This window comes from Emys orbicularis, chromosome 4 (assembly GCF_028017835.1).
Source record: "Emys orbicularis isolate rEmyOrb1 chromosome 4, rEmyOrb1.hap1, whole genome shotgun sequence".
Lineage (NCBI taxonomy): Eukaryota > Metazoa > Chordata > Testudines > Emydidae > Emys > Emys orbicularis.
The window spans coordinates 119913058-119940281 of record NC_088686.1 but is presented as its reverse complement, the minus strand read 5'-3'; the positions used below and the strand labels follow the sequence as shown (position 1 = coordinate 119940281).

General features: G+C 43.6%; 1 protein-coding gene across 1 annotated transcript in view; it reads right to left on the bottom strand.

Annotated features, from left to right (window-relative positions):
- Nucleotides 1-25290, bottom strand: part of PTPN5 (protein tyrosine phosphatase non-receptor type 5) — a 48780-nt gene extending 23490 nt beyond the window's left edge. The window contains exons 1-8 of the mRNA XM_065403354.1: nucleotides 25287-25290; nucleotides 24698-24879; nucleotides 23607-23726; nucleotides 20996-21079; nucleotides 13091-13329; nucleotides 11458-11647; nucleotides 5460-5544; nucleotides 503-582 (exon numbers count right to left, since the gene is read on the bottom strand). Coding sequence (XP_065259426.1) covers nucleotides 503-582; nucleotides 5460-5544; nucleotides 11458-11647; nucleotides 13091-13329; nucleotides 20996-21079; nucleotides 23607-23726; nucleotides 24698-24879; nucleotides 25287-25290 — 984 coding nt within the window. The remainder of the gene's footprint in view (nucleotides 1-502; nucleotides 583-5459; nucleotides 5545-11457; nucleotides 11648-13090; nucleotides 13330-20995; nucleotides 21080-23606; nucleotides 23727-24697; nucleotides 24880-25286) is intronic.
- Between the last annotated feature and the right edge of the window lie 1934 nt (nucleotides 25291-27224).

Sequence of the window (27224 nt, the reverse complement as noted above, 5' to 3'; positions counted from 1 at the left end):
CATTGGCTACAATGGGATTATTGCCTGAGTAAAGACTGCAGTATCAGGTCAACAGTTATCAATCCAAGAGGTATTGTGCTCACTCACTCTCTCACGCGCGTACACACACACACACACACACAGGCAAGGTAGAAGGTGCGACTTCAGGTTATAGAAGCAGCAGGCAATACTATGGCAATGAAATGGATTCATGCTACAACAGCCTGGTGGTAACTCTGGGTCAAATCCTGCAGGCATAATTCCCATTGACTTTGCTAGGAGTTTTGCTTGCATCAGGCCAGTGAGGCAGGGAACTTCATGTCAAAAAATGCAAATATCTTGTTTTTATTGGACCAGAACCTTTACAGTTGCGCTCTGAGTTTCTGTTTCCGATAATACAAAAACAAGAGAGAAAAAGAAACCAAAACAAGATGGTCTTTAGAAGCCAATGGACATTGTAGTTATTCTTAAATGATCAGTTTCTAACAGTCTATGCAGATACATTGGACTGCTGAGCTCTTACCCTGATGTAGTTAGCATTGATATATGAGCTAAGAGGATCGTCCTGATCAGTTGAGGTAAGGCACACTCTGCTGTGAGGATCTACAATGTGTAAAGATATAGTTAATAGTTATCAGTCAAGAGGAGAAAAAGGGTTTTAAGATCATTTTCTAACCTTTAGTAATACAGCTAATTACTCAGGCATATTCATTAGTAGCCACAACCGATATCCGCGATGCTCTAAAGGGGGCACTGGGGAGTCTCTGATTGAAATGTGTGTCTATATCACTGCATTTACTGTCAGTGTGCAACTATCAACAGATATTTGCATGCAACAAAATTAATTATCTTACTGAATTAATATTACTGCTCTAAGTAGAGGGGTAGTTCATCATTTATAATTGTAATAGCATTTGAATGATTCTTGGCGTTGGACTATGCTGTCTAGGTCTAAGCTTTGAGATATTAAATTTCATGTAATGTATGCAAGCCCACGACATTACTGGAACTTGCTTTTGCGTTAATTTCATTTTTACGTGCATTAAAGTATTATTTAGCAAACAGTGTTAACAAGCAGTGACTTCAGTGTGGCTTTCTGCCTGAGTAAGGACTGAGTAAAAACTGTGTTAGGACCTCAAGATTTGCCCCATTCGGTTTTATAAACTCTATCCCTAACCTTATTTTTTGGCCTTAAATTAAGGCCTTGTTTACACAGAATAATTGAACCATTTTCACTATACTGGTACAGTTAAAGCTATACAACCCCCACTAGAGTGGATGCAGTTATATTGATATATCTTAGGGCTTGTCTACACATAAACCTCTACAGCAGCACCTCTGCAGGGGTGCTGCTGTAGCACCTCAGGAGAATCCCTCCTGTCAGCATAGGTAATCCACCTCCCCAAGAGGTGGTGTCTAGGTCAACAGAAGAATTCTCCCATAAATGTAGTGCTCTCCATCCCAGGAGTTAAGTTGGTTTCACTGGATTTTTCACATCCCTGAGTTATACTGACCTAATTTCCTAGTGTAGACCAGGCCTTATTCATTGGGGAATAAGCCATATCAACACAAGCACTGTAAGTGCATCCACATCAGGAGGAGTTATACTGATATAACTATTTTGGTAAAAAAACAAAAAAACAAACAAACAAACAAAAAAAACCCAACCCTAACTCAGGGGTGGCCAACCTGTGACTCCAGAGCCACATGCAGCTCTTCAGAAGTTAATATGCGGCTCCTTGTATAGGCACCGACTCCGGGGCTGGAGCTACAGGTGCCAACATTCCAACGTGCAGGGGTGTGTGTGTGTGCGCTCACTGCTCAACCCCTGGCTCTGCCACAGGCCCTGCCCCCACTCCACCCCTTCCGGCCCCCTCCCCTGAGCCTGCCGTGCCCTCGCTCCTCCCCCTCCCCTCCAGAGCCTCCTGAATGCCACAAAACAGCTGATCGGGAGGTGCGGGGAGGGAGGGGGAGGCGCTGATCAGCGGGGCTGCTGGTGGGTGGGAGGCGCTGGGAGCGGGGGGGGGGGGAAGAGGGGGTGCAGCTGATGCGGGGCTCCTGCCGTATTACTGTGGCTCTTTGGCAATGTACATTGGTAAATTCTGGCTCCTTCTCAGGCTCAGGTTGGCCACCCCAGCCCCAACTGAAATAGTTATACCAGTACAAAAACAGTGTGCAGACCACGCCTAAGTTGACAGTGTCCCTTAAAATATTGTCATACACTTACACCACAAAGAAGCAAAACAATGTTAGTTATTTTTCTACAGTCTTTTCTGAGAGTGTTTTGAGCCTATACTAGGTTATGTAGTAGGATCTCACCAGGCTGAGATTTTTTTAAATGAAAGTGACAGATAAGAATACCTAGTTCATAGATACAAATTTTCATCAGTAGATCTCAAAGTAGGTTAGTATCATTAGCGCCATTTTACAGATGGTGATACTGAGGCCCGGAGAGATGAAGTGACTTGCTCTAGTGGCAGAGCCAGGAATAGAACCCAGCTCACCCGAGGCCCATTGCAGTACTCTATTGCTAGGCCACACTGCCTCCCTAACAATAACACTTATTGAAAAGTCTTACAAAATTTAATAAGGAGTGAAAGCAATATGGCTCTATACAATTAAATAAGGTTGCCTAGGAATTTTGCTTAGAACCAAAAAGACTGAATGAGAATGATATATAATATCTTTCCTTTTTAGATTTTGACCCATCTATGGAGTTCCATAGCAAGGATAAAATTTCCTATTACATTCTGCAAGATAATCCAAAAAATATAGAAAAATGATAATTTTCTATTAAATTCTGTGGGACTTTTCCATAAGGGAAGAGGTTTCAGATTTTTTGTCAACATGCAAATTTAACAGTTTCTGAAACAGCCAAATTAGTCTGCTTAGCTTGGCACATCTCCAAAATTAAACACACCCTCACCCCTTAAAAAGACTCCCCAAAACCATCTTCACCACCACCACCAACAAAATTGGGAATCTGCAAAAGAAATTTACTACAAAAGAAATATAAATTAACTGAATTAGAGCCTATTATCATGTTCCTCACTGACTACAATTAACTCTAGGGTTGCACGTAAACTAATCATTATGTTAAGTGCCTGCTTACCTTTCAATGGTAACCGCCCCAAATACTTCTGGAGTACACAGCTGGGTAGGGAATTTTAGGTTTTTTGTTTGTTCTTTAATTTTCAGGGTATACTTTTGGTTTCGATGTCACTTTTATAATGAAGTGCCTGCTGCTCCCTAATGTAGATTGGAGGTCATATTTGGCTGAGTCTGCCATTGGCAAATAGATCAGCGCTACAGCATAGGTTTTGCTGTGTAACATGTCAGCCGTTCCTTCCATAATTGCTTGGTGCAAGCGAACAGTTACGAAGACCCTCGTGGTGACACAGACAGCATAGGCTGTGATTGGTTAGTCTGGAAACTAAAGAGCCAGGAGATCCACATAGTCATGAACCCACTGGCCACCTCTTCAGCCCACCCCATCATGCCCCCAATGCTCTCTCCTCCATGGTACTGTGAAGAGAATGGCTAAAGAGCACAGCTTTATGGCAGGAAGGGAGTACATAATACCCCTGTGTGGTGTACCAGTTCCCCACCCCTACAATGGAACTGGGTGTGTTCCATGTAGAGGGACAGAGGGCAGAACTTAAATAATTCCAACAGAAGTGATTATGGTGTGTCCTTTGGTTTCCCATGTGGCAGCGTGCCATCCTCATCAACCAAGTGGCATTGGGTTATGTTTCATAGATATGGATGGTTTTGAAATTCCTGATTTTTATTCCAGTCAGTGGAAAAGTCTGATTTCCTCTGGTTAAATTCCTTGTTAACATTTATAGTCAGTCTAGAGTGGGAGCCAGTTCTCCCATCTAGATGGCTCACAGCAATGGAAATGAGTATTACCAGATTTTGTAAGACCGAGGTGGAGTTAGCATCAAGAGAACTAGCTGAGGAATGACCAAGTAGTTACTGAATGCACAGGGGAAAAGCGAACAGGAACCTGATTAAGAGCTATAGGCCAAGATTTTCAAAAGTGGCTAGCAATTTTGTGTGCTTCCACTTTTGAGTGTTTAACTTGAGACACCTTACAGAACTCCAATCTTCAAAAAAGTGCTGGACAGCCGCCTTTGGAAATCAGGCTCCTTTAAGGTCTGTCAGTTTGGGTGCCCAAATGGAGGCACTCAGAATCACTAGGCATTTCTGAAAATCATCGCTGTAATGTCCAAACTAACGTAAAGCTTGAAAGAAATGACAAGGCACCCAACCGTTAGCATGTTTTAGGACAAAGGTTCTGAAATGTTTGGCTGAGTGTTTTTAACACTTCTGGTCCCAGCTGGAAATGTCAAAACATCACTAGAAGGGGTATCTACATGGGATTTCTGACTAAGACTGGAAGTTTGAGAGTTGGAGATTTCAGGAGAAAGCCTATTCTTGCCAGATTTCCACTCCAGTTTTGTAGACTAACGTGATTTGCATAGTTGATTAGATTCTAATTTCTGGATACTTATCTGAGCCTAACTAGCACTCTGAACCATTTGGGCTTCCCTAACAAAGCTGCAACAGAGCTTGATGGCGGCATCTATCTGATAATGGCTTAGAGAAAAGAGAAGGATCTGTCAAAACATTAATATTCAGACACGACATCTTATAATTGTATCACTTTCCAAACTATCTTTAAGTGTGACAGAGGGGAAAACGATAATGGCTATAAAATCAATCCCAAGCAAAATGTTTCTCAAAATTTCCATTCTTGGCTATAAGTAATAAAGCAACTTACATTTAAAAAAGAAAGATGTATTATATTTTCTTAAAGAGACTGGGCCAAATCCTGAGACCCTTATTCATTTTTCACTTGGGGCCTTATCCTGAGAAATGCTAAGCACATTAGGCCCAATCCAGCACACAGTGATGTAAGTGGGAATCTTGTCATTGACTTTAAAGGGCAATGGACCAATGCCTTCATTAAGAATTAAGTCAGAATTGAGGTGTTCAGTACCTTTTAAAATAAGGCTTATTAAGTGGCACCTTATGACTCAAGTAGTCCCATTGGTTTCAAAGGAAGCACTTGGATAGTAAAATACAGCTCAGCATGAGTAAGGGTGTCAGAATTTAGCCCTTAAACACGAGTTTACCAGAGGAAACGAAGTAAAACCTGAATAAAGGCATCAAGATTTTGGGCAAAATTTTCAAAAGCACCTAGATAATTTAGGAGCTTAATTCCTATTTTCAAAAGTGACTTAGGAGCTTGAATCCCATTGGCTTTCAATAAGGCTTAAGCACCTAAGTCTCTAATGAAAATGGGACATGGGTGCCCTTGCTCAATGTTAGCTTTAGCCTACAGGAGTATCCTGGAGAGGATTTGTGAAAGGCATTCCATCGAAAGCAAGAAACTAAGCAAATACTGGATACTGAGACTTCACTAAATACTGCGTCATCGAATTGCAGAATTACAAAATAGGTTTGGAACTTACTTGGGAGAATTGTTTTGTAGCGATTCTTCCGCACTAATCCTGGAATATCATATTCCTTTGGATCAACAAAGTTCATTGGGATTTCCTGTTGGAAGATGCACAATAGACTATATTAATAGATTCACAAGGGAAAAAAAACCATTACGTCTTGACTGTGGAGGAGTAGCAGAGATGAAGTCAATTGAGACATATGGTATAGTAGTTCTAGCAATTTACCACCAAAGAATGACTGATGGTTTCCTTTTTGTGTCAATGGTTTTCTTTTTTGAAATCATGAATATAAAAACTGCTCCGGATGACTAATTCCGTGAGTGGTGCACAGTATGGCACTATTTCAGCTCCTAATATTATTAGAAGTGTATTGTGACTTGAGGCATAGATGTAAGCCAAGGATGGTGCGTAAGCTGCATCACCCCAGGAAGCACAGTACTTCAGACACACCCCTGAGTCACAATTCTTCCCCTTCTTCCTCCTTGTTAAAACCGGGGCAGTAATTTGCTGCTGGCCTGCATCTGCAAATTACAACACCCCCCATCACAGCTCAACTGCACTGGCTGGGTAGTATGGGGGTGGGGGGTGGAGACAAGGAACCACCCGGTTCCTTGTCTCTGGGAGGGGGGACAGTAAGTGGGTACTGTGTGTGCACCTACCTCTCCTACACAAATAGACCCAAGGTCCAGGTAGCTCACACAGGGCTGTTGGGGATGGGTTCTTACTCCCTTACACAGGTGTGCAGGCCAAGTCACTAACTGGCCCTTAGAGGGTGAGTTCTTCAGAGCAGGGCCCTGATCCTCAGTGGGGTCTTTGGGCTCTACCCATGATATAAATATTACATAACAATAATAGTTTCTTAAATGAGCTTTAACAGGGCTACTTCTTGATCAGAAAGAGCCACGGGGAGATATAACAAGAGAATTAGCACTGGGTTATGGAGCCTTTCACATTTATATTACAGATTCAAATCTCAGAGCTCAGGCTGGTTTCATTAGGAGCCATTTGATTACTCTTTAGTGGGCTACAGCATGTGAAATTAGTTGATCAATTCATAGTGGATGCGTAGCCACGTAAAGAGACCAGAGCTTGGTGAGAGACCAAGGAGTGAATGTGATCACAGAGATTAAACTCCCCTCAGACCCTGATTTCCCCCCCTCAGAACAGGATAGAGCAGGGGTGGGCAAACTTTTTGGCCCGAGGCCCACATCTGGGTATGGAAATTGTATGGCGGGCCATGAATGCTCACAAAATTGGGAGTTGGGGTGCGGGAGGGGGTGAGGGCTCCAGCTGGGGGTGCGAGCTCTGGAGTGGGGCTGGGAGAGTGGTTGGGGGGTGTAGGAGGATGCTCTGGGCTGGCACCGAGGGGTTCGAGGACAGGAGGGATATCAGGGCTGGGGCAGGGGGTTGGGCCGCAGGAGGGGGTCGGGGTGCAGGCTCCAGGCGGCGCTTACCTCAAGCAGCTCCCAGAAGCAGCGGCATGTACCCATCCAGCTCCTACGTGGAGGTGCAGCCAGGCATCTCTGTGTGCTGCCCCGTCTGCATTCGCTGCCCCTGCAGCTTCCATTGGCCGCGGCTCCCGGCCAATGGGAGCTGCGGGGGCAGCCCTTGGGGCAGGGGCAGTGTGTGGAGCCCCCTGGCTGCCCCTACACATAGGAGCTGGAGGAGGGACATGCCGCTGCTTCCAGGAGCTGCGTGGAGCGGGGCAAGCCCCCGACCCTGCTCCCTGGCTGGAGCGCTGGAGCAGGGCAAGCCCAGGACCCCACTCCCCAGAGGGGCTCCAGGGCCGGATTAAAACATCTGGAGGGCCGGATGCAGCCCCCGGGCCGTAGTTTGCCCACCCCTGGGATAGAGGCACGAAGGCAGAGCTTGCTCTGGTTCTGTGTTTAATATGCTCTGTGGGTAAACAAAAGGTAGAAGATTGTTAAAATTAAACACTGCGTTTTCTACTCCAGGTGCTCTTAGCCTGCCTCTTACCCAAATTCATGGTGGAAAAAGCATTAGTAATCTTCCACCTTAGCAAGCACCCAACCAAAAAAATAAATTGCTAGAATGGAGGTCATATTTTGTGGTGGATGCTACTTTGCATATGCAGTTTTGCTGATCTTTGCTTTACCTAATTATTTTGTATTTAGCCATGTGTTTTCCTTGCTTTCCCTGTCCCTTATCATCAGTGATTTTGAGGAGATGATGTCCCAGAATATGCCAGAAAGGCCACATTTTTATATGCTTTTATTCAATTTAATTTTGAAAAAAAGCCCTCATAAATCAGTGCCTAGTGGGTCCCATAGGGAACTGAATGCAGAGGTCTAGGTGTTTACTTTGACAGATGGACAGATGAGCAAGTTAGAACTGGAAATGCAATTGACCCAGGGTCTCTTCTTGCAGCCAGTTTTATTAGCTAGAATTCTGTTTATAATGTATCCAAGAATTAGCTGTAAAAGACTGAAAGAAAAATAATCATACTTTCTGTCTCCCCAATCCCTATTACAATCAACACTCTCTTAATCTGTCAAATGAAAGGAAAAATTGACAACTTGTAAGTCATTGTTGATAACAATTTTCCTCAAACATGGGAAAAGGAATTAAACCCCTTTTCTGTTCCAATAGGACACACTTGTCCTCGCCCTGATTATCTCCCGCCTTTATTCCTACCACCTCCTTTTCTCTAGCCTCCTGGATGCCCATAGTACTAGTCAAAATGCAGCTGCTCAAACGACCTTCCTTGCTAGTCAGACTGACGGTCACCCAACCGTGCAAATCCTTTCACTAGCTCCCACCACTTGTATGCTGCACCAAGGTTAAGCTTCTTGTTCTTGCCTTCTGAAGGCCCTATAAAATTCCACTCTGGATGACACCACCCATTTGTCTCTTACTACATCCATTCCCCACTCCTATCCACCTCTGCTCTGCTGATGATGCCATTTATGCAATCTCATTCATTTCTCTCTCTCCTTCCAGTCCCCATGATTTTTTCCACACTATCTCTGGTGTGTCAGCCAAGATGGCAGCCATTATCAATGAAGTGTTCTCTTCCCGTTTCATCATGACACCCTCCACCCCATCTCTGCACTGAATATCCTTATCTGTGATATCCACAGGAAGGGCCACAAACAATGATAAAGAAGTAAGAATAGCAATTCCAAATCTATTCCCACCCCATGCTATTTCTTCTTCTAGTCCCCTCAGTGCTTCTCTGTTTTCTGGGCTAGATTCTAATCTCTTTGGGACAAAAGCTATACGCATTGTGTGTCTTGTATAGCGCTGAGCACACTTTTGGGGCTTAACAAACAATAAATTGTTATACAACATTTCTTGGAGCTAATTTCCACCTTTTTCAGGTGTACTGTTGAGGGCAAAATCCAAAGGGTCTTCCTTGGGTTTTACTTAGTATTTAGTCATTCATAACTCTCCTTGAGCCAGACCCTGAGATTCTTCCTCAGGTTTTACTCACTCACTACTCCAGCAAACTCTTGCTGAAGTCAAGGGGAATTTGCTTGCGTGAGAAAAAACTAAGGCCAAGCCTATACTACAGAGCTATATTGGCATAACTATGTCACTCAAGGGTGTGAAAATTCCACACCCTGAAGCAACGTAGTTATACCAACCTAACACCTCATGTAGATAGCTCTCGGGGTGCTGGATTAACTACGCCAACAGAAGAAACTCTCCCATCATCATAGTAACACAAGCCCTAAGACATTCAGCATTTGGACCAGCAGGTATTGCTCTTGACTTTCCCTTCGAAGCGTACACACAACTTGATGCTTTCTCCACCATGAAGTTGAGCATTTCTAGCCATGTGAGTAAGAGACAGGCAGAGCACATGGCGTAGCAAGTTCAGGGTTTATTTTAACTAGAGCTGGTCATCATTTTTGCATATAAATCTTTTTCTGATAAAACATTTTATGGGGAAAAAATTTAAATTTCCCCCCACAGAAAATAAAGTACATTTTTGACTAGTTTTAATATCACTTTACTAGCCTGTAATATAGGGCAGGTCACATGGGCTACAACAACTCACTCTTGACTTGCCCAGCTTGACTACAGTAGTCAGCTCAGGCACTTCCTCAGCAAAGATGCATCTCAATAACTACCTTCCTCTAAAACAGCCCTGTCCATTATTAAATGTTTCATTCTTAAACAGTCAGGATTTGTCTACACACAAACGTTTAATTGCTTTAATTATACCGGCATAGTTAAAGAGACCCCACTCTGCTAGTGTAGACACAGCTATATCAATATTATGATGCTTATACCAATTATTCCCATATGGGAAAGGTATAAGGACATTATATCATATTATGTATAAGGCACTTTCATACCAGCATAATTACATCCATATCAAGGGTTGTAATGGTATAAACTATACTGGTAAAATAATCACACCTCTTACCCACATAGTTTTTGTATGGGTATAACTACATGAAGACTTGGCCTCAGTAGTGACAACCATGCTCCTCCCCCAGGGTAATGTGATAACTGGTTCCATTACTCACAGCCACCAAGGAATCAGTGATGAGTCACAAAGTAGATTTGGCTTGATGGTTTTCCTTTGACAGATGCTTTGTCTGTCTCCTGTTTTCTTTAGCCTATCACTTTTGGGCACTTTCTGATGGCCAAATCTTAAGGTCTTTAATGAGCTTTTCCTCAGTGCTTCCTCAAAAGGGAATGTGGGACTGAAGGAAAACTGAGTAAAAAATGTGTAAGGACAACAAGGGTCTGGCCTTCTGTTTGGAAACTATGCCCCAAAATGTCTTCTCTGCCTCTGAAAGGGAAGAAAGCCCAGCAGTTGCAGGTGGGGGGGAAATGGAAAGGGAGTACTCTGAGGTTTTGTTCCATTCTTTTCTCTGCTCTATAAAAGGTCCTCCATGGATTCTCTGTCAGGTCAGGAAGTAGGTGGGCTCTGGGGGCAGCAGCTGTGCAAAGCATCATCCTCCTGCCACTCTACTGGGATTCCATGCTTAAGAGAATGCAGACTGGGTCAGCATTAACTTAGGCGGTTCCCACCTGCGTGCTCTGAAAGACCCTGGCATGAAAAGAGGCATGAAGTTGGGTGAGGATGAAGCAAAGGGCCCAATTCTCTGTTGCTTAGCATGCTGCACAGTCATTTTCACTCATGCAAAGTGGGCATAACACACTGTTAAATCAGAATTCTCCACTCACTCACACTCGTACTATCCTTTTGCGCTCACTTTGCCCAGGTACAAATGACAAGTTGCATGACAGTGGAGAATCGAGCAGTTAGGACAGAAGCTTGGATAAAGAGCAGAGCAACTGAAAAGCCATTGTGCTAACTGCAATTAAACGTAGCCAGCCTTTTCACAAAGCTGCTCAAAAAATCCAATTTTACTTGTATATGATGCTTGTATTTCCATCAAAAGCAGAGTCAGAATGCTTCCCCAAAAATAAAAGTGGATACATGAAGTGAGGGAAAGATACTTTCAGATTCATACTATCAACTGAAAAAAGCAGCTAATATCTAATGAACATTTGTCTAAGTGGATGAGGAGGATAGTTAGTGCAAACTCTCTGTGGCATTTGTTAAGCGGGACAAACACCATTTGTTTCACCCTCCGATAACTTTCAGACAATTCAGAAGAGCAGCTCTGTACAGAGTATCCACCAGGAAAGTGGATTTACTAGCCTGGTGTAACCCTCTGGGATTCAAGAGTTAAACCCAAAGCAAATTTGACTCTTTCTTTAGTCTAGGGCAAAACTGTGAAATTTTTGTTAAGAAGTAACATGCTGAGAAAAAGCCTTCTGAAAACAAAGCTAGATCTTCATTACCAGGACTAGGACTGTAGTCTGCAAATGAAAAGATAGCTGAAAGCCTTCAAATTCAGTCATTTCCAAGTGTAACAAATTTGGGGATTTAATAAAGTGCTTCACTGAAGGAACTGGAGTATGTATTTATTTATTCCAGTGAGAGTCACAGGAGGTGGCAATGTCCCATTTTTCAGATGCCACAAACTCTTCTCTCAACTTGAGAAGTCAAAATACTCACAAAAAACTCTGTCTGGAGTATGAAAGGGTCTAATGCTTTCTTGTGTAGCTCCTCTGCGGTAAGAATGTTTGATGCCGCTTGTAGGTATTCTCGGGCTGATTGTTCTCTTGGTGACATGACATAGCCGAAGACTTGCTCGGAACAGCCTGGGGTACACATGTCCAGCGTGAGTGAAACATTTGAACCTCTCCTGCAAAACACAGCCCCAGGTGAAGACATCAGTTATGAAGGCTATGTGAAACACTCTGCATTAATTAAAACATGTCTTTCCATTTGGCCTTTATCTGCTTTCCTTGAGACAATGGTGCTTTTGAGGGTGCAATGAAGATTTTGGAACTCTCAGAGCTTGTCTAAACAACTGACATTCCTGACAACAGGTATCAGCAATAGGTGCAGCTGAATGTGCTAAGACAGTTTAGCAGCAGGCAGACAAATGTGCAACACTGGTTCACTGCACTTGTTGCTGACTCCCACTGGTCAGGAATGGGTAATTTTTCTACTGTAGACAGACCTCAAGCAACTAGTCAGACTATGGCCTGGTCTACACTGGGGGGAGCGGGGAGGTGAGGGGAGGAAGGGGGAAATCGATCTAAGTTAAAAAAAACAACAAGGAGTCCGGTGGCACCTTAAAGACTAACAGATTTATTTGGGCATAAGCTTTCACGGGTAAAAAAACCTCACTTCTTCAGACGCATGTAGTGAAAGTTACAGATGCAGGCATTATATAATGACATATGATGGTGTGGCTGATGTGAATAACGTAGCTGAAGTCGAGTACTTAGATCTACTTACCGCAGTGAGGACACTGCGGTAAGTCGATGGCTGACACTGTCCCGTTGCCTGCACCTCTCACCCTGGTGGAGTACAGGAGTCGACAGGAGAGCGCTTGGCGGTCAATTTATTGCATCTAGACTAGACGCGATAAATCGACCCCCGCTGGACCGATTGCTGCCCGACATATACTCCTTCTTCCTTCCACTGTAAAGTTGCCCTTCCCCAGGCGTGAATCCCCTCCAGCAGAAACACAACTTCCCCAGCTGGTGCAAGGAGTAAGTTAATCCATAGTGGGTCTATTAGCTTACAATCCAAAGAAGGTTACTGACTTGGGGAATGGCCCATTTATAAAACAATTACTACTAGTAGCCAGATGTGTGACAATTTATTTTTGAAAAAGACCAGTCCGACAACAATGAAGAAATAAATGAAGAAATAAAGTATGGGAGAGCCTTTCAGTAGAAAAGATGACAGAGGGCCTTATATCAGGATCAAAGAGATTTTATAATATACAGTTACAATTTTCAGAATCTAAACAAAATAAACATACAGATAAAAAAAAGAGGCTGACCAAATACAAATAGGTTTTCTAAAGGCAACAAACACAGATTACGAATGAGATTTGGTAACATGGGTACTGAAAGTTGTTAATGATAAAACAAAAAGTCACTATATATCTCATAGTTGTGACTGTCCTGGAAACAAAGAGCAAATTAAATAACCATTCAGTCTAGAACTGATGTTTTAAAACAAAATACATTAATTTAATGCAGTGAAACTACCAATTTGGTCCATTCAGAACTTCTAAACTCTACATAACTTGTGCCAAATGCCTTGCTCTCCGTCAGAACTATCCTACCTTTCTTGCAATCCCACTGATTTAACTGTCAGAGTCGCTGGATCCGTCTCTGCTTTGATGTCCATCACACAGTCAAAGACCGGCGTCTCTGGCACTGGATCGAAATCTAGAAAATCATCCTCGTTTTTATCCTCTGTCCACTCCGAGTATGTGAATGAAGGCTGGCGGCTCACAGACTGACGCCTGTCCTCTGGTAGGGGAAAGGGGGGATCCGGATGGGTTTTCACAAGATACCAAATCTGGAGGAAACAAACAGTTTTAAAACTATCTATGTATTTCCAGATCTTCTGTAAACTCTAAAGACAGATACAACTTTTGAGCAATCATCTCATTCATTATACCCCAGCAAAATGGAATTGCACTAAAGAGAACAGGACAGTTTCATACATGAGGAGCTTTCCTGTACAGATCACAAGAATACACCTTCTCCTATTCTAAGCCTGCTTCCAGGCACAGAGGGTTCCCTGTAGCCTGTCAGGCTTTGCTCTGGAACACAGTGGAAGCATTCTGTGCTTGTGACTATTACATACAAGCCAATGTGAAATCACTGTCCTTTTGTTTAATTGATCAACTTTCACAGAGTGTTAACAAAACTCTGTTAATCTACAGATTACCACCTTCCCTGATTTAGATGCTGCCCATCTGAGATTTGGTTGGTTGTAAAACAAGTAAATACCAGTTTCCCAAACCTCAAATCTCTGATGATCTGGCACCGTATCCCAAATTCATATCCAAATTCACATTTGTTTTTCATGAAATCCCCGTTTTACAAAGGTTTCATAAAGCGCTTCATAAAACCTGCACCCATTTTCAGTTCAGTGATAAAACCTCTTCTGCAATCTAATAATCTGATTTAAACAAGACATAAACTGTAGAATAAATTCTGTTAAATTATGTGAAACAAATGTCTTAAATTAAATGTCTATAGTAAAACGAAGGATCGAGAATGACACAAATTTAAAAACAATTGTACCATAGGACCATTATGATCACCTAATCTGACCTCCTGCATAGTACAGACCGTAGAATTTCACCCATAATTCTTGCATTAAGCCCTTTCCTCTGAGCGATACTGACTGATGCACAGGCACCAATTATTGCTAATATGTTTTGTTAATGAAATTTCATTGCTCCTAAATTAAGCCTACTGCTTAGTTCCCCCAGTGCACTGACTTTCAGTGGGAGTTGGGCCCCTCTGAAAACCCCAGCCACGCTGGTTTACACAGATGCTGTGGCAGATTATATTGTTTGAGAACATTAGGTTGGATTTATTTCCAATTAGCAACAGGCCCTAGTGGCAAAGTCTGAGATCAGATCTGTACTTTGCCAAAGTCCTGAGATGTTTGGATCTGGGGTCTTGGGCTGAGCCTGTCTCTACTGCACAGGGCTAGGAACAATCTAACTCAAACTAATTTGGGGCTAGGTCCTGCAAAGCACTGCGCTCCTCCTGTCACATGCTGAGTGCCCTCAACTCCTTTTGAGTCCAGTGGGAGTTTGAAAGCACTCAGCATCTTGTAGGATAAAGCCTTTCTTGGTTTTTTTATTTTAAAGGGACACTGTCAAATGTGAAAGTCGTGCACTGTCAAAAAGTCAAGTTTCTTTCCTTAAGTTATAAACAACGACCTAGAATATTAACTCAGAAAGGATTTTAAAAGCCAATTTTCTTGTCACTAGACATACTTGTCATTTATTTCTGGCATTTCTCTCAGCTTGAACAATGAAAATTAATGAAACAAGTTTTCACTTTTGTTTATAGGCAGCTTCAATGTTAGGTTCCCATGCACTAGCACCGCACTGCAAGGCTTGGGTTACAAATACTGAAGGGGAACAGGCATCTGTTTAAACAGATCTGTTTACACTGCAATTATTTAAAAGAAAATTATGGAAACATTTCTATTGGCCTTATGTTTTAGAAAAACTTTGGGCCAAATATGAGTCGATGGTGCCCTTTGAAGTTTGGCTTGAAGCATGAACGTTAGAGATCTGAGCTCATTATTATTTCCAAAATTCGCTTTTGGAACTCGCAAATGCCACAGTTCTATGGACCTCTATTGTCCCCATCAGTGTGTAATGTTTGAGCACCTCCCAATCTTTAATGTATTTATCCTCACAACACTCCTGCGAGTAGGGCAGGGATATTATCCCTGTCTGCGAGATAGGGAACTCAGGCTCAGAGAGACTAAGCAACTTGCCCAAGGTCACATAGGGAAGTCAGAGACAGAGCAGGAAATAGAATTCAGATCTCCCATGTCTTAGGTTAGCACTTTAACCAATAGATCATCCTTCCTCTCTCAATTGAATGACAGCCCAAATTGTTATGGTGGGGTAGGGTCTGCTGTAGACTGAGTATATTAATCAAAAATGCTCCAGCCTTAGTCAGAAAGGGGGGGGGGGATAGAAAGGGGCAAATTCACCGTGGCACAGGGACTGAGGGGAGATGACTTCCGCCTCTACTAATCAAGGACAGTTGGAGGCTGCTATGCAGCCTGCTATGGGCAGAGGCCGCAGTGCTCGGTGTGGAGTCGGACCGCTGCTCCGGTGACGGAGTGAGTGCCGACTCCATTAGGAGCTCTCTTAGACGGATATCGTGCTCCTTCTTCATCCTAGGTTTAAAGGACTTGCAGCTACGGCACTTGTCACTTATGTGCCGTTCACTTAAGCACCTTAGGCAGCTGGTATGTGGATTGCTGATGCGCATAGGCCGTTTGCAGCGATCTCACGGCGTAAAGCCTGGGGACCAGGGCATGCCCCGCCTGGGTCCCATCCGGGACTAACCAAGAGTTTGAGAACGACTACTAAGGGTAACTAATAAACTACTAACTATATACAACTATATTACAGGTTTTCAAAATTCACAAGAACAGAGAACAGAACAGCGCTAGCCGAAGCAGCAGACGTTCCAGCACCGTCACTGGCGGCAAGAAGGAACTGACGGTGGGGGAAGCTGGCGGCGCCCCTTATACCGCACCATGCAGGTGCCACTCCAGAGGGCACCAGAACCAGTTCCCTATGGATACTGCCGAGGGAAAAACTTCTGGCACCAGTGCATGTGGCGAGCACACGCACCCCTAATATGGAATGGACTTGAGCAAGCACTTGAAGAACAGTATTTTTGAGGGGGGCGATTGTTAGGGAGTAGGGGAGCCTCACCCATGCAGACCCTGGCTGACCCCTAGCCTCTTCCAATCAGTCAGGCATATCTGCCCCGTCCCCATGTGTCCCTGCAGCCCCCTTCCGCCCATCCCCATGTGTCCCTGGCAAGGAGTCATCTCCCACACTCAGCAAGGCAGGATAAAGAGGTAGTGGATAAGATGACTGGGACAGAGAGGGCCCAGACAGATAAGGGAACCGCACTGAAGCAAAACAGGCTGTGGTAGGGACTCAGACCCTAGAGAAGAGGGTGCTTGGAGATCTGGGTGGCAGATAAAAAGAGCTACAGGGGAGACTGGTAGCTACCGAGCAGAATCTGCAGAGATCCAAGGAGGCCCTGCAAATAACAGAGAGGAACTCAGAGTTCCAAAAGGACTAGGCCCGGTATGCTAAAGAAGAGAAGGAAAATATGTGTTTCCTCTTGTGGGGAGTAGAGCAAGAGAGGGATAACCTGTGGGTGCAGCTCAGGCAGGTGCAGGGCAGGAGGCATCTCTACCCCTAAGGGTTGCAGGCTTGAGGGTGAGGGTGTGTGATGGGGCATCCGCCCCACACTGGCATGTAGGGGGTTAATAGAGTCCTAGGGAGGCTGTGTGGGAAGCAGCCAATAGGAGAGAGGCTGTGTGAGGCAGTCAATCTGGGCCCAACAGGCCCATATAAGAAGAGCCACAGGTCAGAGCAGGGTTAGTCACTGCCTGGAGCGTAAGGAGGGAGGACTGGTTCCTAGCAGGTGGACAGAAGCTACCACCATGGACCGAGCAGTTGCTGGCAGGGAACCGGGGAGTGAGACGGAGCTCCTGGCTGACTGCTAGGATTGACATGCTGAGGCCCTGAGGTAAAGAAGGTGCTGGGGCTGTGGGGAAGTGGCCCAGGAAAATATACTGAGAAGTTGGAGGGGACACAACACATGGCTGCCATCTACAGGGTCGCTGGGTCGGGACCTGGAGTAGTGGGCAGTCCCGGTTCCCCAAGTGGCTGGACAGTTGTTCTAAACCCCACAAGGGGAGAGCACAGATGGTGACACAGCTGGAGGGCTGTGTCATGAAGAGGACACCCTGGAGTGACACAGGTCAGAGAGCAGTCGTGACAGCAAGAGAAGAACCATTGGAAGAAGGTGTACCGACCTGCGGAGCTAATCCCCAAGATGGCCAGCAGGGGGCACCAGCGTAGTGACTGAGCCCCGTCACACAGCCTATTGAACCAGAGGCTCTGGACTGCTTTGGGCAACAGTACCTGTGTCCCAGCCAGTGCCTGTCACCTCTGATGCCACTGTGCATGCTCTAACCCATTTGTGGAGCTGTGGCCCTCCATATGCTAATGAGCAGCCTAAACTCCACCATCACAAGCTTAACACTAAGGGCTCTCCGCTGTGCCTTAAACCCATGTTGGAGGTGATGTGGAGCCAGCCCAATTCAGGAAGGTAAAATTCCTCTCTCAGTCCCCCAGGCCACCCTCCGCTACAACTTTTCAGTTGCTCTTTGCTGCATACCTGTCCTGCTGCCCCCTCTGGGATGTCTCTGCCAGGGCATTTGTATGGAGCTGTTCACAGGCTGCAGGCACTGCAGGAAGCAGGAACGTGCCCCGTCACTGCACAGAGGCAGTGTGTGTGTGCGCGCGTCTGTAATTCACCTCTGTGCAGAGGGCCCTGCACAAGGCCTAGGCAACTCTTAAGCATTATGGGCTCCTGTGCAGAGCTGACCAACCAGATAGGGGTGAGTTTGTCAGTGGTTCAATAGGCTGGAAACCCAAAGGAACACAGGACTTGCTTTAGAAACAAAGGCGCTTTCCTCTCGGCTGAAAAGGCATGTGGGGAATAAGGATCATGAAGAGACTGGAGGAAATTACATTACATTTAAAATTAATAGAATTTTAAAATAAATAAATAAATGATAAATTCATTAGTCAGCTTGGAAAATCGTAACCCTGGTTTTATGTGCTAGAGGCTTTTGTGCTGGCCTTTTCTGCGGGGGTGAGCATCAGGGCACAATCTAGCCCTCAGGTAGTGAGGGAAGCCTACAGCACCAGTTACAGAAGCCTCAGTCACGACTCACTAGGCTAGAGCTGGTCCATGTCCACGGTTGGGAATCACCGTGTTCAGTAACATTACATCACAGCCAGGATTCCCAGGAAAGGGCGTCATAACTTTCACAATGACTAAAGGCAGGTTTTCAAGCATTATGAACTCTAATACTCCGTGGGGAGGAGCTGGGCTCTGGATTTCAGGCAATCTTTAATGTGCACACAGAGCAGACAGGACCTCAGTTTCGAAGGTGTAATTTGTAAGATACCCCCCCACGCTCAGGTGCCTGCATTCAGTTTATCTACCACCTTGCAGAGGGCAAAGAGCTGAGTAAACCTTGCTTCAAGAGAATCTAGGTGCCCAATTTGTTGTTGCACTATAGATGTGCTGCTACAAAGAGGCCGCAGGCCAGACATGAAGTGCCCTCCTCTGGGAATACCCCCAGCGCAGGGACCCTGTATGCCAGGTGCATAGTCAGCTTTGCCAGATCTTCGTTGCCTCCACAGCAAGCGGGAATACCCTAGGGCAAGCATGGGCTGGAGGTGGGAAGGTTGGATGGAGGGCAAGAGGAGGCATGTCAGGGGCAGACCTGCACTCTGGCAATATGACACCCCTGCCTACGCCACTGAAGCAGGGGCATAAATTAGGGCAGCCCCTGAATAGAGGATGCATAATTTGCCTCCCATCTGTCTGTACTTTGACACTAGCATCAGTACAGGGATGGATCAGAATGTTAAAGATCCTCACGCTCTCCCTTTCTCGGGAGAACAGTATGTAGGATTCTCTCTTTGGTCAAAACTAATCTAATCATAAATGCACTTCTCTGTCTAGAAATATCACCTTCTAGCCGTCTTCCTATGCAAATCCCTTCTAGGCAGAGACATGGTTAAAGAACCAGAAAAAGCAATTGAAAGAGCCTAGTTTGAGAGGAGACTGGGGGGAAATAGAGAGAAACCGATTGATAAAACTGTCCATTCTCCTACAAGCTGGGGTTCTAGGAACACTGCCAAGCTCCACTGTTTGCATTATTTTCAAATGTCTTGGTAAGTAAGCTTATTATTTCCATGATGCTGTTCTGCAAATGCCTGTAACAGCAGATGTGTTCAAACTGTAAAGCCCATGTGACCTGGCATGAGAAGGCGTTGCAGTAGGTAGAGCCGCTCTGTGACTCGTCTGTGTTTGTGGAGTGCTCTGAGCACCCAGTGAAATTCAGCCCGTGCAGTAACCATGCACTGCCCATTAGTCACAGCAGACTCGTAGGATTCCCATCTAGCCTATAGTAAACCAGGAGACTCTGTTTTTAAATTGCTTTGTTACAAGAAAGTCCCAGATCATGTCAACACATTACAATGACTGCATTGGGCCAAATTCTGCTCTTCTTCACACAGGTATAAATCAGGAGTAACTCTAAGCTTAAATGGAGTTACTCCGGATTCACAGCAGTAAAAAATGAGATTTTTGCGCATAGTGAACATTCACTTAGAGTTAACTCATGTGATATAAATGAGGTGAGTATAAAGGAGCCCCATAATGTTCTAACACACCTAGAAGGGGGTTAGATACATTTCCCTAGGGAAATCGCACCCTTGTTATTCTGATTTACCTCATAATGCAGCTTGCAGTATTTCCCTGTAAAACTGCCTTAACTTCACACAGTTCATAGAGAAGATGAAAAGTCCAATTCTTGTACTTTAATAAGTGCACTCATCAGAAGTGTATTATTTGATCACACAATACACCTGCCTAAACAGCATCATCATCAAAAAAGTAGAAAATTACACAGCCACGCTAACCTCACTGCCCACACCAGTGATCAGAATAATGGAGTTATTAACATTAATTTACTGTGCTTTGTGCATGCTTTTAAAAAACACATTCAGCCTGATACATTAAGCAGAACCCTTCAGCAGTATATTGTCCCAGAGTGAACTTAACGATGGTATACACTGCATTACAATGCTTACACATGCACACCACATGCATGTTAACTGTTGTTACCTCCTGGGCAGTCAGAAGGTATATGACAGAAAGGGCACTAGATCACAGTCTATCAGCATTTCCATATTTGTAAACTCTATTTTCAAGAATTTCATTCCCTATCTCCAACATAAAAATATACTGGGGCCTTGGCACCCTGAGGTGTGTGACTGGAGTCCCCTGAATCACAACGACTTCTTCCTAGATTTCCCAGGCAGCGCATGTTTTCATGCCAACTGCACCATCAGGGAAGGGTGCTCTCCCTCTGTTCCCAGCTGCCTGAGAACTAACAGAACATTAACAATAGAGGCCTGATTGATCTTGCTAAGCAGGTAGGGCCTTGGCCTACATACATAGGTGTATACAGTCCCAAATCTCTTCAGTGCTATGGGACAGCTCCTGTTGCCACTGGAGTTAATGGGTGCTTTGCACTTGACTGCTAAGGCAGTAAGATTAGATCCTTCTTTTGCTGGACTCCTCCCCCCTGTTCAATGTAAGAATACATTCTCCACCTGCGCATGGAGGAAATAAAGGGATCTGATGAATCACCATTCATCAAGGAAACTGAACAAGGGAAAGTGCACTCCACACTTTTGCTACATAAAGTGTGCAGTAATTATGTGGAAATAGCCCAAAGGTATTATTTTGAAATCAAACAACTCAGAGTAAATGAGACACCCTGTAAGAACACACTGCAAGAGGGTGTGAATCCATTTAGCGCTGTTCAGTAAGAACATTGGATTTCTAATACGGTAGCTTACCAGAGTTCCTATGAGTAACAATCCTAGTGAAACTAAAGACAGCAGGAAATATAACATCGCAATGCTTCCAACTCTGGTCAGGTCCTGTGAAACAACAGAAATGACAACAACTCACACAGCGATTAAGGGATAGGACATAAGGGAACATGTGAGAAACTCTACCTATTGTTCCTGGTATTCATTTCACAAGGGTTTTTTTATACTGCCATGTTTCTTTAGCGTAAACTCTATGATCCAGAAACCTTGGGGTTTTTTTACATGTTATGTAAAGTGCTATGTCTATTTACAGCACCATGAGCGAAATCCATGCCTATGCACGATGTGCTATCTGCAGGTCTTAAGTTGGCAGTAAGTAGTGCATAGGCCTCGCGCTGGCCCTCAGCACAGGGGTGACTTTCACTCAATATGATAGTCAATAATAGGAACAAAATCCCAAACTCCCACTAACTTCTACAGGAGTTCTTCTTGAGTAAGGACTGCAGGATTTGGCCCAGTACGGAAGTGCAAAAAGATCAAAGGTGAAATCCTGGCCCCGCTGAAGCAAGGGGCAGAACTCCCACTGACTTCAATAAAGCCAGGCTTTAAAAATTGGCTCATTAAGTACAGCTAAAGAGATCCATGTTGAAGAGTCACTTTCCTGAACGTTAGCAGATTGTTTCCGCTTAACCATTTTAAAGCTTTATTTTGCAAGGGAATGGTGCTATAATAAATAATAACCAATGATATGCATGAACATCTGTGCGAATGCAGACTGGTAGTATTTTTTTAAACTATTTATTTAGGAAGTTTCAAGAGGTTTACAAATTCTTGCCATGTAAATACCAGAAACAAAACAACCATTGCAATAGTTAGCTTTTGTTTAGAGACATTATATGGGAATATAGTCACCAGATCTTTCTATTTAACAGGATGTTACCATATTACAGAGTAAGCATCATTACACTACCTATGTCATTTCCAGTGATTTTATTAAATTGAGTGAAATCTCTATATACACATATTTAACAGATGAGGTATGTCTACCAAATGTTTATATTCAAAAATTGGAAAGGTGTGCTGGGCTTTTTTGCAGGTGAATGTACTTTCAGACTTGTCTTATTTTGCTGCATTCTGAGAATCACACTCCTCCATACTGAACCTGCTTTATGTTTTCTTTTACTTAAAGTCATCTAAGTCAGGACATTTCTGGGCTGAACAATTGATTTGTGATTGACAAATTACACTGCAAATAACATGCAGATAATTTAATGCCTCCTGCTGCAGGAGGAGTTTTGATTATGCACAATGAATCCAACTGAGAAAAAAGTCATATAAAAAGCACTTGTCTATAATAAACGAAAGGACAGGTAATATCCAAGTTCACAAACACTGTTCAGGGAACACTGAAAGCAGTCTCCACTGTACTTTAAGCACCGGACATAAGCAGTCAGATCTCCTATATGCATTGCACAGCTACTACTGGTAAAGTTATGCACCACGACTCCAAACACTCACATGGTAAATATTTTTGCCTGATTTTCAAAGGGGATGATCATTGTAGCCACACAGGGAGGTGACTATACGGCAATTGGCTGTGTGATTGTAGCACAAGTTGACATGCCTGTGCTAGCTTTGGTATAGCTAGCATGGCTAAATATAGCAGCGAAGATGCATTGGCAAGGACTGCAGCGTGGGCTGTACAAGCACACTAGGGACCCTGGGTACATACTCTCATTGTTAGCCTGTGCTTTAGCTATGCTAGCTAATGTTAGTGCAGGTATACCAGCCCATGCTGCAATCACGTCTCTGACTGCAGTGTAGACACACCCTAAAGCTCTGTCTACATTAGAGACATGTGCACCAATGTAATTATACCGGTAACTCACCAGATTAAGTCACACTAGTGTAGACCCCGCATTAGAGTGGTGTCACACACTAGGAGTTTGCACTGGGGAAGTTTCATAGATATAGTTTTGCCAATGCAAATGTTTCTAATGTAGACGCAGCCTAAAACTCTTTTAAAAAAAGAAAATCAGGAGAATTACTTTTATTTATCATGAGGCTAATGATTTAAAACACATTTCAAATGAAATTACACATAGGTTACACTCATCTTCTCCAGTGTGGACACACGGGCGTAACCGAGGCCAGAATCTGGCCCACTACGTTTCTCAATGAGGGCTGGAATTGAGCTGGTAAACCGTTCTGGTGAGTCTTGTGAGCCTCCACCAGCTTCTGCAGAATCTAAGATATTTTATTTGCCTTTATAAATTGAGTTCTAGCCCTTCCCTTATGGTGAAGTAAACCTTATGGGCTTGATTTTCCACTGCTTTGCTCCTTGTGTAATCTTTTACTCCTCTGTGAAGCAGGCGCAAAGGTCTATATTCTGATTTAATAGCAGGGCCAAAAAGATTTGGCCTTGGATTTTTAAAGACTAATTTAATATACATTTATTTTGGGGGGAGGAGGGGGGGTTCTTCTCCATTCCAGAGCAGATACACAGTACAGCAATCACCATGTTTTAATACAGTACATCTCTTTTATACATTTAATCCAAGAAGATAAAAAAATTATTACCCAAGGCTATTGACCTTAGCCCTGCACTTAAATAGAGAGAAACAAGCAAACTTACCTCTCCTGGATCTGAGATGAACTGTTCAAATGGTGTTAGCAAGTAGGACAGCAGGTCAAAGGCATTCTGAGCTGTTGGGATTGTCCCAAAACCGCTGTACCATAACATCATGCAGAAAAGCTGTGCAATCAATCAGATAATACATAATAAGCATTCCTCATTAGACAAACATTCATTTTCATTTCAAGACTGCATAATTAACTAATTTAGTTCTCATTGATTTTATGTTGATCATCATTTTCACTTTAAGAAGTCAGGTATTTTCTATGCTGCAGCTTAACTAGAATAAAAAGACAGAGAGCCTGATGCAAATCGGTGTAGCTCCTTTGAGCTCAACAGAGTGACGCTGATTTACACCAACAAAACTCTGGCTAAGAGAATTTATAAAGAGAGATAGCATTTTATTCTTGAATTCTTAATGGAAGGCTATTAGAATACATAAAATGCACAGCATACTACAACACAACTCTTATAAATGTATAAAGCTATAGCTATATCAAGACAGATATACATATAGATACATACATATGTATGTTAATATGCAAAAAAATTCATTTCAAGCAGTTAGGATTGCTACTCACAACATGGCTGGCACCAACCCCCAAAAACAAGAAAATGAAGAGTTAAGCCACCTACATGTACATACCCTCTACTCCTCCACCCAGAGGCACAAACCTTATCATTACCATATCATATACCATGCACCACAATCTTAATTCTACCCCTACCCACTCCCTTCTGTATGCACACTTAACCAGATTATCCTTTCCCAACATTATGGATGTTTGGTATAGCAGTTGGTTGTGTTGGGAGAAGGCAGTCCGGCAAAGGGGTGTTTGCAGAAGGGTGGTTAAAGGGGGCGATAGAAGGCTGGTATATGCAAAGGGGCAGAGTTAAGGTTGCGATGGGTGGCCTGTGATGCATAGTAGTTGTAGTAATGATGAGTGTAGCACTGACTTCACTGCAGGTATGCCAATTGACACCAGCTGGGAATTACACAACAATACACGACTGAAATCTCTAACAACAAGAACAGTTTTAAAAATTAGGGTTTCATTTTGAGCTAGTTATAAAGTATGCTAGTGCCTTACCAATATCTGCAAGAGGGCGAACAAATATACACCGCCTCCTGTCGTTAATCCATTCCACCAGGCAGCCCAGCCATGCTGCAGAGTTCTCGGTGAGGCTTTCTGGGATTGTTCCTTCCCACTTTGCTGTCCTTGCTGTCCATCAGCTGCATCAATTGACTCCATCACTGTTGGCTTGGAGAGACCTTCAAATGCAAATTACATGTGCAGGGAATGAAAAGCAGTGTAACTCTGCAGCCGTCACGGAGGCTGTGAGGAATATTATTTTTGTAAAGATGTTGGTTACCTCTCAGTTCTGCATCAGTAAGTGCAGCTCGAGATTCAAGCGTCACACTCTATTAGTACAGCAGTATTCACTTACCTTCGTCAGAAAAAGTAAGCGTGGGCGGATAAATTATTTTTCTTTTATTTCTGTAGTAACAGAACCTGGGGCTTTGTTGTTAATAAATTCTCATTTACATTGCTGCATCTTTCTTTTCTTCTTCTTTTTTTTACTAAGGAGCCCTGGGTTTGGTTCCCAGCTCTGGCCACTCACCTGCTGTATGATGCTGGGCAAATCATTTAATCTCTCTCTGCCTGTTTCCCCTCTTACCCATTGCCAGTCTGGTCTATTTAGACTGCAAGATGTCAAGACAGAGACCGTCTCTTACTTTATGTTTGTACAGTTCCTAGCACAACGCAGACCTTGATCTTGGTAGCAACCTCTAGGTGTAGTAAAAGTAATAAATAGACTGGTCTGATTTTGCTCTGACGGCTGATTACTATTGGTGCAGTGCCATTGGCGTCAATGGAGCTACGCCAATTTACACGAACTGACTGTCTAACCACAGAATAGTAGCATTTTATCCCCACTTTGTATAGGTGTAACTGAATTCACAGGCTGCGAGGCAGCAAGAAATCAGGCCCATTAACGTCAATGAAATTACTCCTAATTTATACTGGTGTACATTAGAAGAGAATCAAGCCCAGAGATTGCCCTGTGACCAAGATCATAGCCATGGCAACAAATCCTAAACCAAGCACACCAGCATAGGATAATGGCCACAGAAGGGCTATCATTGTGGTTTGCTGAGGTAAGATTTCTTCAGGATGCATCATCATTCGTCATTTATTTTTCTAAAGATCCAAAAACTGTAAACTTTGGGACAGATCCTCAGCTGGTGTCCATTGGCCACAGCTCCACTAAAGTAAATAGAACAGTGGATTTACATCAGCTAAGGATCTGACCTTAAACACAGAAGATAAGACTTTATAGAAGCATGTTATCTCCCTTCTTAAACAGAATACTGTGTGGATGGACAGAGCCATAAGCTTCTTATTCTCCCTTATCTGGCTGTTCTTCTTCTATTCAAATGAAGGTCAGTGGGGAACTTATGGTGCCCCTGTTTGAGAGAACAAGAGATGAGCCCAGATCAAAGGTACCCACAGTACAACACACTTCTGCAGATGCAGTGCTGTGGACACAAGGTTTCAAAGGGGAAGCAGCATAGAGCACAGTATGCACAGCAACGTGGGCACACACAACTGACATTGGTTTACTTACATCACAATGAATTCTACCAGTATAACTTCTGCATACAGCTAGGCCTAAGAAAAGTTTCCTTGACTAAAGAGGAGTGCAGAGTCTGGTCCTATTATATGCAGAGCTAATAGTAGCACTATAGTTAAGGTTATCTAAAATGCCTTCAATATAAGCCCAGTTGCTTATAACTATGCCAAACTTTAGCAGTTTAGGTTGAAATTCTCCATGCTTGCTCTCAGCTTCAGGTTGATTTTTTAATTTTATTTCAGCAAAAAACAGCACAGTCATTTCCCAGGACATGACTAGGGAAAAAGAAATAGCTTTGCCAATAGTAAACAATTTTCTCTACTATTTGTTGAAGAGTTCTAGTTTCTCTCTGTTTTGGAGCAGGAACTTGAAATTTGGTAGGAGTAATCCTGAGACGCGAGATGTGACGTTTGCTTTCCCAGTGAAAGTATACTCAGATCTAGCTGAGTTATAAGCCTCTGAAAGTTTCCATTTGCATATGGTCAGTACATCTTATTACAGTTTGTACCTAAAATCTCTAAATATTCCATTTGCTCTGAGCATGCCCCCAGCCTCACTGACCCTTCATATGCATTGAGCAATTCTCCTAGACCCCACACACCTTCCCGCATGCCAACTGCACTAAGTATGCTCCCAGACCATAATGAGCCTCCTACATGGAAGTTATTTGACTAGAGCTCCAGACAGGACACAGGCAAAGCAGCAGCAAAACACCTTTTCCCCTTTTACAGAAGGAATAGCTGAGGAGTTGCACAAGGTCACTTCTGGCAAAGTTGGAAATAGAATCCAGCCTCTAACATGGCAGACACGACTTTCATTCATTTAGCTAATCTGCCTATCAGAATGAATGGTTCAAAGCTATGTGCTTGGCTGTGGTGTCCATGACCATGAGAACACAATCAGAGACAAGAAAAGAACACAGGAATCCTGACTCCTAACATTCCATTGCTGTCTAGCAATAGTTGTGCAAGCAACTGGTAG